The sequence below is a fragment of the Oncorhynchus mykiss genome, chromosome 9 (genome assembly GCF_013265735.2).
Source record: "Oncorhynchus mykiss isolate Arlee chromosome 9, USDA_OmykA_1.1, whole genome shotgun sequence".
NCBI lineage: Eukaryota > Metazoa > Chordata > Actinopteri > Salmoniformes > Salmonidae > Oncorhynchus > Oncorhynchus mykiss.
In genome coordinates this window covers 47,481,217-47,497,308 of record NC_048573.1, presented here as the reverse complement: position 1 = coordinate 47,497,308, position 16,092 = coordinate 47,481,217, and the positions used below count along the sequence as shown (strand labels likewise).

General features: G+C 42.7%; 1 protein-coding gene across 1 annotated transcript in view; it reads left to right on the top strand.

The window, feature by feature from the left end:
• Positions 1-576: 576 nt before the first annotated feature.
• Positions 577-16,092, top strand: part of LOC110532240 (multiple epidermal growth factor-like domains protein 6) — an 87,394-nt gene continuing 71,878 nt past the window's right edge. Inside the window, exon 1 of the mRNA XM_036988181.1 lies at positions 577-978. Coding sequence (XP_036844076.1) covers positions 810-978 — 169 coding nt within the window. The 5' untranslated portion in view covers positions 577-809. The remainder of the gene's footprint in view (positions 979-16,092) is intronic.

Genomic DNA, 16,092 nt, shown 5'->3' with positions numbered 1-16,092 from the left:
TCATTTCTGCTTGCTGGACAAGCTGTAAAACCAAAATAGCAGTCTCTTTCTATCTCCCTCCTACTCCCCCCCCCCCCCCCCCCCCCCACTCTATCCTTTATTGGCAGGTTAATACCTCCACGGTGATCCCTTTTCATGAAGATAATATGTTGACCTCTGCTGTAATACTTCCATATTTTCCTTTTATTGCATTTTCATCTTACCTGTGACGAGCCAGCTAGCTGTCAAAATCCCAGTTACATGTACAGGCCTACTCAAGCTCTCCCATTGCCATGAAATCAGTGTGATTTACAATATGTTTCTCTATGGAATTAGGAGTTACAGGATAGAGGGAAAGGTGTGACAGTGCTTGGCTTCTCTGATGTGATGTCACCTCGGTGAATGTTCCTGTGCGGTCCAGTTGTTAGAGTTCCTCTGTACAACTCTGTCTCTGTCACTGTACCTGAGGGGGCAGGGAGGTGGGAAGAAGGAGGGAGTAACAAAGGAGCAAGGAGAGTGGACCTGTTTTTGGGGAGAGGGAGAGAGGGAGAGGGGGAGAGAGGGAGAGAGGGAGGAGCTCCCAAGCAAAAGAGAATCACATACAACATGTTTGTCAAAGCTGAGAGAGTTAGAGGGAGAGAGAAAGAGGAAAGAGAAAAGGGGGAATGCTGTCTGAAATACTAAAGAAAATGACTCAACTGGTGCGGTGATCATACCTCCTTCGGAAATGATGCTATCGACAGCATGGTCCAGGCTCTATCTCTCTACACATCGTAGTTCTCTTAGTTCTTTGTAGACACTTATCTCTTACTTTCAGTGCTGTTTAGACCATGGCTTCCATAGGATGGTATATGGTGGTTCTAGTGGGCTTTGGGAGTCAGTTAAGCCCTAGTTGGGGAGCTAATAACAGGCTTGGCAGATACCGCTACCAGCGCAGGAACTGCTTCACCTGTTTTTATGGATACAGTGGCTACAACACGGGACACACGCATGGTGCAGGTGAGTGAGAAGTATGTGCTGTGTGCACAGTGCTCTACCATAGTAGTGACTTTGATGGGGGTGGGGGCCATAAACAATTTGAAGTCATCATGAGGGGCAGCAGTGGCTTGAGGGTCTGCGTACCCACATACATACCCACAGATGCAGTCAGAGCCGGCCCTAGCCTTTTGGGAACCCTAAGCGAATACATTCCACTCATTTTGCCATGGGGAGAGGAAAAAACTGCTATTTGAACTCTCAACTGTAAGACTGGAAAAAATATATAGAATAATTGTGGCTTAAGCCTACAAAGTTGCCCTTCCCTGATATAGTATATCAGTCTGGCAGTACTGTATGATGATAGACAATGTCACTTGCATCTTCTGGAATGCAAGAGAACCCCTAGTCTGAGAGATTATAATTCTGAATCATGGCGTCTGTGTGTGTTGACATCTGACATGTCACTAAATTATCAGTGTGGGCTTTAGCTTCCATCCATCTCCACACCCCTAACGGGGCTTGAACCAGGGACCCTCTGCACACATCAACAACAGCCACCCTCGAAGCATCGTTACCCATCGCTCCACAAATGCCGCGGCCCTTGCAGAGCAAGGTGAACAGCTACTTCAAGGTCTCAGAGTGAGTGACGTCACCGATTGAAATGCTGTTAGCGCGCACCCCGCTAACTAGCTAGCCATTTCGCACTTCTACGCTGCACCTTGGTCTACTTCTTCAGACGAACGTTACATGTACACTGCAAATTGACCATAACTGAGCCCAAAAAAGAGATTGTATTTGAAAATAACAATAGTTTTCCTACCTTGATAACATTGAGACATGATCACGTCTCTTTTTTATTTTGGGGGAATAGTTGGTGAACAGATTTCCTAAAGTAAATACATGTTTTGGTGAATCCTGGTGATTTTAGTATTTTTTTTATTTCTTTTTTTATAAACATTTTCCAAATTCCGGTGTGTCGGTGCCCTAACCCAACTGTAGATGGTGTATCCTGTGTCAGCATCAGGGGACGGTGAGAGGGTGAGATGTACACTGAGTATACAAAACATTAGGAACACCTGCTCTTTCAATGACGCAGACTGACCAAGGGTATCCAGGTGGAAGCTATGATTCCTTATTGATCTAATATGTTAAATCCACATCAGTTTAGATGAAGGGGAGGAGACAGGTCAAAGAAGGATTTTTAAGCCTTGAGACATGGATTGTGTGTGTGTCACTCAGAGGGTGAATGGGCAAGACAAAAGATTGAAGTGCCTTTGAACGGGGAATGGTAGCAGGCACACCGGTTTGAGTGTGTCAAGAACTGCAACGCTGCTGGGTTTTTCACGCTCAACAGTTTTCCGTGTGTATCAAGAATGGTCCACCACCCAAATGACATCCAGCCAACTTGACACAACTGAGGGAAGCATTGGAGTCAACATGGGCCAGCATCCCTGTAGAACGCTTTTGACACATTGTAGTCCATGCCCCGACGAATTCAGGCTGTTCTGAGGGCAAAAGGGGGTGCAATGTTTTGTACACTCTGTATGTCAAGGGAGTTTTCACATCTAGTCCTCTTTAAAAGAACCCATCTCAGTCCTCTTTAACCTCTCTAGGGCGTCCCACCTGGCCAACATCCAGGGAGATTGCAGAGCGCCAAATTCAAATACAGAAATACTCATTATAAAAATTCAGAAAAGATACAACTATTTTACATAGGTTTAAAGATTCACTTCTTATTAATCCAACCACGGTGTCAGATTTAAAAAATGCTTTACGGCGAAAGCATTCCTTACAATTATTTGAGAACATAGCCCAGCAGACAAATCATTACAAACAGTAACCAGCCAAGTAGAAAAGTTACACAAGTCAGAAATAGAGATAAAATGAATCACTTGCTTTTGAGGATCTTCATATGGCTGCACTCAGAAGACATTCATTTATTCAATAAATGTTAGTTTTGTTCAATAAAGTCTCTCTTTATATCCGAAAACCTCCGTTTTGTTTGCGCATTTTCTTCAGTAATCCACAGGCTCAAACGCAGTCACAACAGGCATACAAAAAAAATCAAAATTGGATCCGTAAAGTTCATAAGTTCATAATATTCAATCCTCAGGTTGTTTTTAGCCTAAATAATCGCTAATATTTCAACCAGACAATAACGTTGTCAATATAAAAGGTAAACAAGAAGGGCACTCTCTCGGTCGCGCGCATGAAAAAGCTCTGTGACACGACAGGGTCCACTCATTCACACTGCTCTTACTCCCTCATTTTTCAGAATACAAGCCTGAAACAATTTCTAAAGACTGTTGACATCTAGTGGAAGGCATAAGAACTGCAATTTGAGTCCTATGTCAATGGATACTGTAATGGCATTGAATAGAAAACTACAACACCAACAAAATTCCTACTTCCTGAATGGATTTTTCTCAGGTTTTTCGCCTGCCAAATCAGTTATATTACACTCACAGACATTATTTTAACAGTTTTGGAAACTTTAGAGTGTTTTCTATCCAGATCTACTAATTCTTCTGGGCCTGAGTGAAGGCAGTTTAATTTGGGCATGCTTTTCATCCACAATTCCAAATGCTGCCTCCTGCCCTAGAGAAGTTAAAGTGAACTCTGGGATAAAAAAGGCAAACAAACTCAGTTCTCTTTGTATTCACTCTGCCCTTGCATTTGCATTTGAACTCTTTTGCCAGTTCACTTCAGCTATTTTGTGGTCTGAATCATCTTCGTATTCACATTGCTATGCTTATAAAGAAACCAATATCTTTTTTCAACATTCACTCAATGCATTCTGGGTTTTAACAAAGTGCACGACAAGCCATTCCATCAGAATATGTTATCGGACAGCTAGATACAGTTGAAGACAGAAGTTTACATACACTTAGGTTGGAGTCATTGAAACAAATTTTTCTACCTTTCCAATTTTTCTACCTCTCCAAAAGTCATTTAGCACACCTACTTTGTGCATGACACAAGTAATTTTTCCAACAATTGTTTACAGACAGATTATTTGACTTATAATTCACTGTATCACAATTCCAGTGGGTCAGAAGTTACATTAAGTTGACTGTGCCTTTTAATCAGCCTGGAAAATTCCAGAAAATGATGTCATGGCTTTAGAGCTTCTGATAGGCTAATTGACATCATTTGAGTCAATTGGAGGTGTACCTGTGGATGTATTTCAAGGCCTACCGTCAAACTCAGTGCCTCTTTGATTGACACCATGGGAAAATCAAAAGAAATCAGCCAAGACCTCAGAATTCTTGTAGACATCAAGTCTGGTTCATCCTTGGGAGCAATTTCCAAATGTCTGAAGGTACCACGTTCATCTGTACAAACAATAGTACACAAGTATAAACACCATGGGACCACGCAGCCGTCATACCGCTCAGGAAGGAGACGTGTTCTGTCTCCTTGAGATGAACGTACTTTGGTGCGAAAAGTGCAAATCAATCCCAGAACAACAGCAAAGGACCTTGTGAAGATGCTGGAGGAAACGGGTACAAAAGTATCTATATCCACAGTAAAACAAGTCCTATATCGACATAAGCTGAAAGGCCGCTCAGCAAGGAAGAAGCCACTGCTCCAAAACCACCATAAAAAGCCAAACTACGGTTTGCAACTGCACATGGGGACAAAGATCATACTTTTTGGAGAAATGTTCTCTGGACTGATGAAACAAAAATAGAACTGTTTGGCCATAATGACCATCGTTATGTTCGGAGGAAAAAGGGGGAGGCTTGCAAGCCGAAGAACACCATCCCATCATGTTGTGGGGTGCTTTGCTGCAGGAAGGACTGGTGCACTTCACAAAATAGATGGCACCATGAGTAGGAAAATTATGTGGATATATTGAAGCAAAATCTCAACATATCAGTCAGGAAGTTAAAGCTTGGTCGCAAATGGGTCTTCCAAATGGACATTGACCCCAAGCATACTTCCAAAGTTGTGGCAAAATGGCTTTAAAAAAATTACTTATTCAAATCAAATCCAATTTGATTTGTCACATACACATGGTTGGCAGATGTTAATGTGAGTTTAGCGAAATGCTTGTGCTTGTAGTTCCGACCATGCAGTAATATCTAACAAGTAATCTAACAATTTCACAACAACTACCTTATACACACAAGTGTAAAGGAATGAATAAGAACATGTACATAAAAATATATATGAATGAGCGATGGCCGAACGGCATAGGAAAGATGCAGTAGATGGTATAGAGTACAATATATACATATGAGATGAGTAGTGTAGGGTATGTAAACATTATATAAAGTGGCATAGTTTAAAGTGACAAGTGATACATTTATTTCATCCAATTTTTTATTATTAAAGTGGCTAGAGATTTGAGTCAGTATGTTGGCAGCAGCCACTCAATGTTAGTGATGGCTGTTTAACAGTCTGATGGCCTTGGGATAGAAGCTGTTTTTCAGTCTCTCGGTCCCAACTTTGATACACCTGTACTGACCTCGCCTTCTGGATGATAACGGGGTGAACAGGCAGTGGCTCGGTGGTTGTTGTCCTTAATGATCTTTTTTCTCACAGCTTATGAAGCTCTCTTAGCCTATAGATCACATTATCGCAAACAAGTAATCTTGAACTAAAAACCTGTGCATCCTTGATGCACATCATCATCTTCTCTCTTTTGTGGCATCAATGTGAGGGTTTATGGCAGGGGAACAGGTGTTGCAGTAGTCAGGTGTGTTGTGTAGGATTGATGACAAGCGAACCTGGGGGGCTTTGTTTTCACATTGCCCTAAAAAAGGGAACTTGACCACCTCTCGATATGATCTCAGTTCAGTTCGGTTCTCTTTAGGGGCTCTTTGAGGGGTCTGAGTTCCTTTGTAGTGTTCACACTGCCCCCAAAATTAAGCAAACCACACAAATTGGCTGAAAGGGACTAAGTGTGAAAACACCCTTCAACTAGATATTAGAGTTATAGACTACCTGGCATATTCAATCTGCAGATGCAGCAGTTTCTTTGACTTGGTGAATTCCTGTGATCCTCCTGATTTATGACAGATGGAGTTCAGTTGCTTTTTGAATGCCTCTTATCATTGTCCAGTAAGAGTATGGCAAGCACAAAGAGATCCTGGCACCACACACACCCATGCATGGACACACACAAGAACTCACACATGCACACACATTCATGTGTGCACACACACGCCCGCAATCACACACACGCCAATGCTACTTCCCAAAACGAAGGTTCGGCTGCACTCCATACCTCTAATCCTGAAAAATGTTGTGATATTGGACGCCGGGGACCACAGTCTTGTAGGTTGCCAAACTGCGTACTTGATCTGAGCCATGTGTGTTCCATCTCTGGTCGTGGTTCCAGTTCCAAACATGTTGATGCTGGCTGTGAGTGTGGGAGAGACCCCAGGGCAGCTGTTTAGGACATTACAACTGAGTTGTGTTGTGCTAGTCAGTGTGAATTTCATGGCTGTTGGTGAGAGGTCAGTGACTTGAGGCCAGATACACATTGAATGACTGTGAGGGAGGCAGCAGAGGCCAATGGCTCCAATCCATATCAATAATCCTCTCATGTCAAGAACAACATTCAGAGATTGTTGTATGGTAAACAGCTAGGCTAGCACAAGTGGGTGGTTTGATGCTCTTGCTGCAGTTGTTCTTTCTCTCTGTCTTTTCTTCTGTCAAATGTGCCTCACGTCATCTACTGATTGAGAGAGGATCAAGTCTATCAGTGCAGTCGATGCCCCCTGTAGCATGAGCGAACTGTTCATGCCTCTTGTCTGACTGCTCCACTTACTCATTGCTAGCTATAGCCTGACATGAGGAACCACTGCACTCATTGGGAGTCTGGGATGTATCACCACTTATGCTGCACAGAAGTTAACACACTTGAATAATGCAACATGGTATGTAGCAATGTTGAAACTGTTAATTACTGTTCTCAAAACAATGTCCAGTACAGGCTAGAACACTACAATGCAAGAAGATACCGGTAGCTTCCATCTTTGTAGGCTAACTTTCCTTGCTAGCTTACAGCTGAAGCCAACATCAATTCACTACCCCAGTACTATGTTTGTGATAATATGTAAACCATAATGCTAAATATGCTGATTTGTCAGCAAAAAAAACATTATTCATCTCTCCTAGTCGAGATCATCTTTGCTGGGGCCTCGAATTGGCTTTGTGTGTGAATGGCCTAATGGGTCTTAAAGAGACAGCGCACACTTTTTTAAAATAAGAGATTGCTTCTTCTATGCAAATGTTGATAAGTCCCAAATGGAAGGTTAACTGATTGTTTTTCATTTGTAGCCACATGAAATCAGCCAAAACAAGCTAAATAACGCATGCACACGCTCTTATTGAATATGTATTCACCTGTATTGTGAATAGGCCTAGGCTACACCTTGATTTACCCAGTTTATCAATAGAGATTTACCATTCAAATGAATGATTACCATTATGCAGTTATCTTGTATAAAAAGTTTATTTAATGCATACAATCAAAAACACAAAATGTCCAATATAATGATATTGAACTCAAAGGATAGGTCTGGATCAAGTGCCATTCTGTTACTTTGGCTAAAATGTCTTATTTTGTTGACGTGGTATCATTTTGGTATCAAGTATCAGTATTGTGATGCTAAACCTGGTATCGGTATCAAAGTCCTGGTATCGTGGCCTCTCTCCTTCTCCCTCTACCTCTCTCTCTACCTACCTCTCTCTCTACCTACCTCTCTCTATACCTCTCTCTCTACTAGAGGTCGACCAATTATGATTTTTCAACGCCGATAGAGATACCGATTATTGGAGGACCAAAAAAGCCGATACTGATTAATTGGACGATTTTAAAAAATGTATTTGAAATAATGACAATTACAACAATACTGAATGAACACTTATTTTAACTTAATATAATAAATCAATAAAATCAATTTACCCTCAAATAAATAATGAAACATGTTCAATTTGGTTTAAATAATGCAAAAACAAAGTGTTGGAGAAGAAAGTAAAAGTGCAATATGTGCAATGTAAGAAAGCTAACGTTTAAGTTCCTTGCTCAGAACATGAGAACATATGAAAGCTGGTGGTTCCTTTCAACATGAGTCTTCAATATTCCCAGGTAATAAGTTTTAGGTTGTAGTTATTATAGGAATTATAGGACTATTTCCCTCTATACCATTTGTATTTCATTAACCTTTGACTATTGGATGTTCTTGTAGGCACTATAGTATTGCCAGTGTAACAGTATAGCTTCCATCCCTCTCCTCGCTCCTCCCTGGGCTCGAACCAGGAACACAACGACAACAGCCACCCTCGAAGCAGCGTTACCCATGCAGAGCAACCCATGCAGGAACAACCACTCCAAGTCTCAGAGCGAGTGGCGTTTGAAACGCTATTAGATTGCACCCCGCTAACTAGCTAGCCATTTCACATTGGTTACACCAGCCTCATCTCGGGAGTTGATAGTCTTGAAGTCATAAACAGCGCAATGCTTGATGCACAACGAAGAGCTGCTGGCAAAACGCACGAAAGTGCTGTTTGAATGAATGCTTACGAGCCTGCTGCTGCCTACCACCGCTCAGTCAGATACTTGTATGCCTGTATGCTCAGTCAGATTATATGCAACCCAGGACACGCTAAATAAACTAGTAATATCATCAACCATGTGTTGTTAACTAGTGATTATGATTGATTGATTGTTTTTTATAAGATAAGTTTAATTCTAGCTAGCAACTTACCTTGGCTTACTGCATTCGCGTAACAGGCAGTCTCCTTGTGGAGTGCAACGAGAGGCAGGTGGTTATAGTGTTGAACTACTTAACTGTAAGGTTGCAAGATTGGATCCCCTGAGCTGACAAGGGGAAAATCTGTCGTTCTGCCCCTGAACGAGGCAGTTAACCCACCGTTCCTAGGCCGTCATTGAAAATAAGAAAGTGTTGTTAAGTAACTGACTTGCCTAGTTAAATAAAGATTAAATAAAGGCGTAAAAAAAAAAAACGGCCAAATCGGTGTCCAAAACTACCGATTTCCGATTGTTATGAAAACTTGAAATCATCCCTAATTAATCCGCCATTCCGATTAATCGGTCGACCTCTACTCTATACCTCTCTCTCTACCTCTCTATGCACAACTGACCCCCAGGTATGTGCACCAGATACATTTCCTAACTCGGCTATATCCAGAATGCTGCAGCACCAGAGCAAATGCTTTAACCCCTACTCCAGGCTAAGCTGTTGCATACATTTGGCTTTTCAGTCATACCAGATCATGTCCCACTTTTACTCACAGTGGTGTAATCATGCTCTAATGATTCTGTGTGAAACAGTGCTGCTGTTTATGTCCTCGCTGACCGTGTGTGTGAGTGACACAAATGCACGCACACAAACACACACACACACACACACACACACACACACACACACACACACACACACACACAAAGGGGCATTAATTTAGCCTCCCGTCAGCGCTCCGGGCCACAGCTATTAAAATTCTTTGCCGATCTCTCGGGGAGGTGGTCTTCGTTAGCCTGTAGAGTTTGCATGTGCTCGATTGGTACACTGTTTGGGAGGCACAATTTTGTATACACTGTAAATATTTAGGGGAGACAGAGGTTGGTTGTCACACATTTTGCTCTCGTGTGTATTTCACAGCACCAGTCTGACTTTTCAATATTAGGATAAAGAACAAGGTCTTGGGTTGAAATGGGGATGATTTTTATCCTCGTATCTTATTCCAACGTGAAGTTATAAGCCATCAAACACACTCTGTCCACTTGTAACAACCAGCGCCCTCGCGTGGTTGGTTGTCACACAGTATGGGGTTGGCTGTCACAATGTTTGCTAGTAGCTTATAGCATACAGTCTTAGAAATAGCCACTCCTTTCTTTGGTCTGTTGATATTCCTAACAAAAGTCAGAATTTTACGATGTGAGAATAACATTTGTAGGGTGTATACGAGTGTTTGCACACTTGTGGGTGTGTGTGACAGAAATTAAGGGGGCTCTTTATAGCACACACACAAAATATACAGTGCCTTGCGAAAGTATTCGGCCCCCTTGAACCTTGCGACCTTTTGCCACATTTCAGGCTTCAAACATAAAGATATAAAACTGTATTTTTTTGTGAAGAATCAACAACAAGTGGGACATAATCATGAAGTGGAACGACATTTATTGGATATTTCAAACTTTTTTAACAAATCAAAATCTGAAAAATTGGGCGTGCAAAATTATTCAGCCCCCTTAAGTTAATACTTTGTAGCGCCACCTTTTGCTGCGATTACAGCTGTAAGTCGCTTGGGGTATGTCTCTATTAGTTTTGCACATCGAGAGACTGAAATTTTGTCCCCTTCCTCCTTGCAAAACAGCTCGAGCTCAGTGAGGTTGGATGGAGAGCATTTGTGAACAGCAGTTTTCAGTTCTTTCCACAGATTCTCGATTGGATTCAGGTCTGGACTTTGACTTGGCCATTCTAACACCTGGATATGTTTATTTTTGAACCATTCCATTGTAGATTTTGCTTTATGTTTTGGATCATTGTCTTGTTGGAAGACAAATCTCCGTCCCAGTCTCAGGTCTTTTGCAGACTCCATCAGGTTTTCTTCCAGAATGGTCCTGTATTTGGCTCCATCCATCTTCCCATCAATTTTAACCATCTTCCCTGTCCCTGCTGAAGAAAAGCAGGCCCAAACCATGATGCTGCCACCACCATGTTTGACAGTGGGCATGGTGTGTTCAGGGTGATGAGCTGTGTTGCTTTTACGTCAAACATAACGTTTTGCATTGTTGCCAAAAAGTTCAATTTTGGTTTCATCTGACCAGAGCACCTTCTTCCACATTTGGTGTGTCTGGCTTGTGGCAAACTTTAAACAACACTTTTTATGGTTATCTTTAAGAAATGGCTTTCTTCTTGCCACTCTTCCATAAAGGCCAGATTTGTGCAATATACGACTGATTGTTGTCCTATGGACAGAGTCTCCCACCTCAGCTGTAGATCTCTGCAGTTCATCCAGAGTGATCATGGGCCTCTTGGCTGCATCTCTGACCAGTCTTCTCCTTGTATGAGCTGAAAGTTTAGAGGGATGGCCAGGTCTTGGTAGATTTGCAATGGTCTGATACTCCTTCCATTTCAATATTATCGCTTGCACAGTGCTCCTTGGGATGTTTGAAGCTTGGGAAATCTTTTTGTATCCAAATCCGGCTTTAAACTTCTTCACAACAGTATCTCGGACCTGCCTGGTGTGTTCCTTGTTCTTCATGATGCTCTCTGCGCTTTCACAGTGCAGGTGCATTTATACGGACACTTGATTACGCACAGGTGGATTGTATTTATCATCATTAGTCATTTAGGTCAACATTGGATCATTCAGAGATCCTCACTGAACTTCTGGAGAGAGTTTGCTGCACTGAAAGGAAAGGGGCTGAATAATTTTGCACGCCCAATTTTTCAGTTTTTGATTTGTTAAAAAAGTTTGAAATATCCAATAAATGTCATTCCACTTCATGATTGTGTCCCAATTGTTGTTGATTCTTCACAAAAAATACAGTTTTATATCTTTGTTTGAAGCCTGAAATGTGGCAAAAGGTCGCAAAGTTCAAGGGGGCCGAATACTTTCGCAAGGCACTGTATACTACCAAATATATATTACTGGTCAAAAGTTTTAGAACCCCTACTCATTCAAGGGTTTTTCTTTATTTTGACTATTTTCTACATTCTAAACTTTTGACCGGAAAGGTAGCTCTTTATTCCCTCTTTTCAAGAAACATAATTGTTCATAGATACTCCCATAATTCAAACATTTACAAAGAAAATACCAATAATGCATTTATTTTCTTTCTATGATAAACACATAAATTCCCCTCACCTTAGTGTTTAGTCATGCTAACACAAATTGACCAGGTGGATGTTTTTTCAAATAATTCAAACATTTGAACCTTAAAAATATTACACAATTTAGATTGGGAGTATTTACCGCTGTGACAACTAACCCCAGTCTCCCCTAGACTACAGTCAATTCGGAAAGTATTCAGACCCCTTGACTTTTTCCATATTTTGTTACATTACAGCCTTATTCTAAAATGGATTAAAAAAAACTTTTCCTCATCAATCTACACACAACACCCCATAATGAAAAAGCAAAAACAGGTTTTAAAAATGTTTGCAAATGTATTAAAAATAAAAAACAGAAATAACTTTACATAAGTATTCAGACCCTTTGCCATGAGACTCGAAATTGAGCTCAGGTGCATCCTGTTTCCATTGATCATCCTTGAGATGTTTTTACAACTTGAATAGAGTCCACCTGTGGTAAATTCAATTGATTGGACATTATTTGGAAAGGCACACACCTGTCTATAGAAGGTCTCACAGTTGACAGTGCATGTCAGAGCAAAAACAAAGCCATGAGGTCAAAGGAATTGTCCGTAAAGTTCATAGACAGGATTGTGTCGAGGCACAGATCTGGGGAAGGGTACCCAAACATTTATGCAGCATTGAAGGTCACCAAGAACACAGTGGCCTCCTTCATTCTTAAATGAAGAAGTTTGGTACCACCAAGACGCTTCCTAGAGCTGGCCGCCCGGCCAAACTGAGCAATCGAGTGAGAAGGGCCTTGGTCAGGGAGGTGACCAAGAACCGATGGTCACTCTGACAGAGCTCCAGAGTTCCTCTGTGTAGATGGGAGAACCTTCCAGAAGAACAACCATCTCTGCAGCACTACACCAATCTGACCTCAATGTTACAGTGGCCAGATGGAAGACACTCCTCAGTAAAATGCACATGACAGTCCACTTGGAGTTTGCCAAAAGACACCTAAAGACTCTCAGACCATGAGAAACAAGATTCTCTGGTCTGATGAAACCATGATTGAACTCTTTGGCCTGAATGCCAAGTGTCACGTCTAGAGGAAACCTGGCGCCATCCCTACAGTGAAGCATGGTGGTGGCAGCATCATGCTATGAGGATGTTTTTCAGCGGCAGGGACTGGGAGACTAGTCAGGACTGAGGGAAAGATGAACGGAGTAAAGTACAGAGATATCCTTGATGAAAACCTGCTCCAGAGCGCTCAGGACCTCAGACTTGGGCGAAGGTTCACCTTCCAACAGGACAACAACCCTAAGCAGACAGCCAAGACAATGCAGGTTTGGCTTCGGGGCAAGTCTCTGAATGTCCTTGAGTGGCCCAGCCAGAGCCCGGACTTGAACCCAATCGAAGAGACCTGAAAATAGCTGTGCAGCGACTCTTCCCATCCAACCAACAGAGCTTGAGAGGATCTGCAGAGAAGAATTGGAGAAACTCCCCAACTACAGGGGTGCCAAGCTTGTAGCATCATACCCAAGAAGACTCGAGGCTGTAATCGCTGCCAAAGGTGCTTCAACAAATTACTGAGTAAAGGGTCTGAATACTTTTGTAAATGTGATATTTTTGTTTCTAAAATAAAATCTTAAAAAAACACACATTTATTTCTCTGTCAATATGGGGTAATGTGTGCAGATTGATAAGGGGAAAAAACTATTTAATCCACTTTAGAATAAGGCTGTAATGTAACAAAATGTGGAAAGAGTCAAGGGGTCTGAATACTTTCCGAATGAACAGTTTGTACTGTATGCAGTGTAGTATGTCCTTTAATTCACTGAAATAGGCTAGTATACACTGAATGTAGAAAACTTCAGGAATACCTTCCTAATATTGATTATTTTGCCCTCAGAACAGCCTTAATTCATCGGAGCATGAACTCCACAAGGTGTCGAATGCTTCCCACAGTTGTGTCAAGTTGGCTGGATGTCCTTTGGGTGGTGTACCATTCTTGATACACACGGGAAACTGTTGAGCCTGAAAAACCCAGCAATGTTGCAGTTCTTGACACACTCAAAACTCTGAATGGCACACATACACAATGCCTGTCTCAAGTGTCTCAAGGCTTAAAAATCCTTCTTTATTAACGTGTCTCCTCACATTCATCAACATTGACTGAAGTGGATAAGGGATCATATCTTTCACCTGGATTCACCTCAACAGTGTTTGTCGTGGAAAGAGCAGGTGTTCCTAATGTTTATGTACTCAGTGTATGTTCTGCACAGGCACAGATAAACATAATTTTATGGAAATGGCCTGTTGGCTGTTGTTTCTTGTTTTCCTGCTTTAAATATAATCAAATCCAATTTGATTTGTCTCATACACATGGTTAGCAGATGTTAATGTGAGTGTAGCGAAATGCTTGTGCTTCTAGTTCCGATAATGCAGTAATAACCAACGAGTAATCTAACCTAACAATTCCACAACTACTACCTTATACACACAAGTGTAAAGGGATAAAGAATATGTACATAAAGATATATGAATGAGTGATGGTACAGAACGGCATAGGCAAGATGCAGTAGATGGTATAGAGTACAGTATATACATATGAGATGAGTAATGTAGGGTATGTAAAAATTATATTAAGTGGCATTGTTTAAAGTGGCTAGTGATACATTTTTTACATCAATTTCCGATACTAAAGTGGCTGGAGTTGAGTCAGTATGTTGGCAGCAGCCACTCAAGGTTAGTGATGGCTGTTTAACAGTCTGATGGCCTTGAGATAGAAGCTGTTTTTCAGTCTCTCGGTCCCTGCTTTGATGCACCTGTACTGACTTCGCCTTCTAGATGATAGAGGGGTGAACAGGCCATGGCTCGGGTGGTTGTTGTCCTTGATGATCTTTATGCCCTTCCTGTGACATCGGGTGGTGTAGGTGTCCTGGAGGGCAGGTAGTTTGCCCCCGTTGTGCAGACCTCACTACCCTCTGGAGAGCCTTACGGTTGTGGGCGGAGCAGTTGCCGTACCAGGTGGTGATAGAGCCCGACAGGATGCTCTCGATTGTGCATCTGTAGAAGTTTGTGAGTGCTGTTGGTGACAAGCCAAATTTCTTCAGCCTCCTGAGGTTGAAGAGGCGCTGCTGCGCCATCATCCCAATGCTGTCTGTGTGGGTGGACCAGTTTGTCCGTGATGTGTACGCCGAGGAACTTGATACTACCCTCTCCACTACTGTCCCGTCGATGTGGATAGGGGGGTGCTCCCTCTGCTGTTTCCTGAAATCCACAATCATCTCCTTTGTTTTGTTGACGTTGAGTGTGAGGTTATTTTCCTGACACCACACTCCGAGGGCCCTCACCTCCTCCCTGTAGGCCGTCTCGTCGTTGTTGGTAATCAAGCCTACCACTGTAGTGTCGTCCACAAACTTGATGATTGAGTTGGAGGCGTGCATGGCCACGCAGTCGTGGGTGAACAGGGAGTACAGGAGAGGGCTCAGAACGCACCCTTGTGGGGCCCCAGTGTTGAGGATCAGCGGGGAGGAGATGTTGTTGCCTACCCTCACCACCTGGGGGCGGCCCGTCAGGAAGTCCAGTACCCAGTTGCACAGGGCGGGGTCGAGACCCAGGGTCTCAAGCTTGATGACGAGTTTGGAGGGTACTATGGTGTTAAATGCTGAGCTGTAGTCGATGAACAGCATTCTCACATAGGTATTCCTTTTGTCCAGATGGGTTAGGGCAGTGTGCAGTGTGGTTGCGATTGCGTCGTCTGTGGACCTATTGGGGCGGTAAGCATATTGGAGTGGGTCTAGGGTGTCAGGTAGGGTGGAAGTGATATGGTCCTTGACTAGTCTCTCACAGCACTTCATGATGCTACGGGGCGGTAGTTGTTTAGCTCAGTTACCTTAGCTTTCTTGGGAACAGGAACAATGGTGGCCTTCTTGAAGCATGTTGGAACAGCAGACTGGGATAAGGATTGATTGAATATGTCCGTAAACACACCAGCCAGCTGGTCTGCGCATGCTCTGAGGAAGAAGCGGGAATGCCGTCTGGGCCTGCAGCCTTGTGAGCGTTAACACATTTAAATGTTTTACTCACGTCGGCTGCAGTGAAGGAGAGCCCGCAGGTTTCGGTAGCGGGCCGTGTCAGTGGCACTGTATTGTCCTCAAAGCGAGCAAAAAAGTTACTTAGCCTGTCTGGGAGCAAGACATCCTGGTCCCATACGGGGCTGGTTTTCTTTTTGTAATCCGTGATTGACTGTAGACCCTGCCACATACCTCTTGTGTCTGAGCCGTTGAATTGCGACTCTACTTTGTCTCTATACTGACACTTAGCTCATTTGATTGCCTTGCGGAGGGAA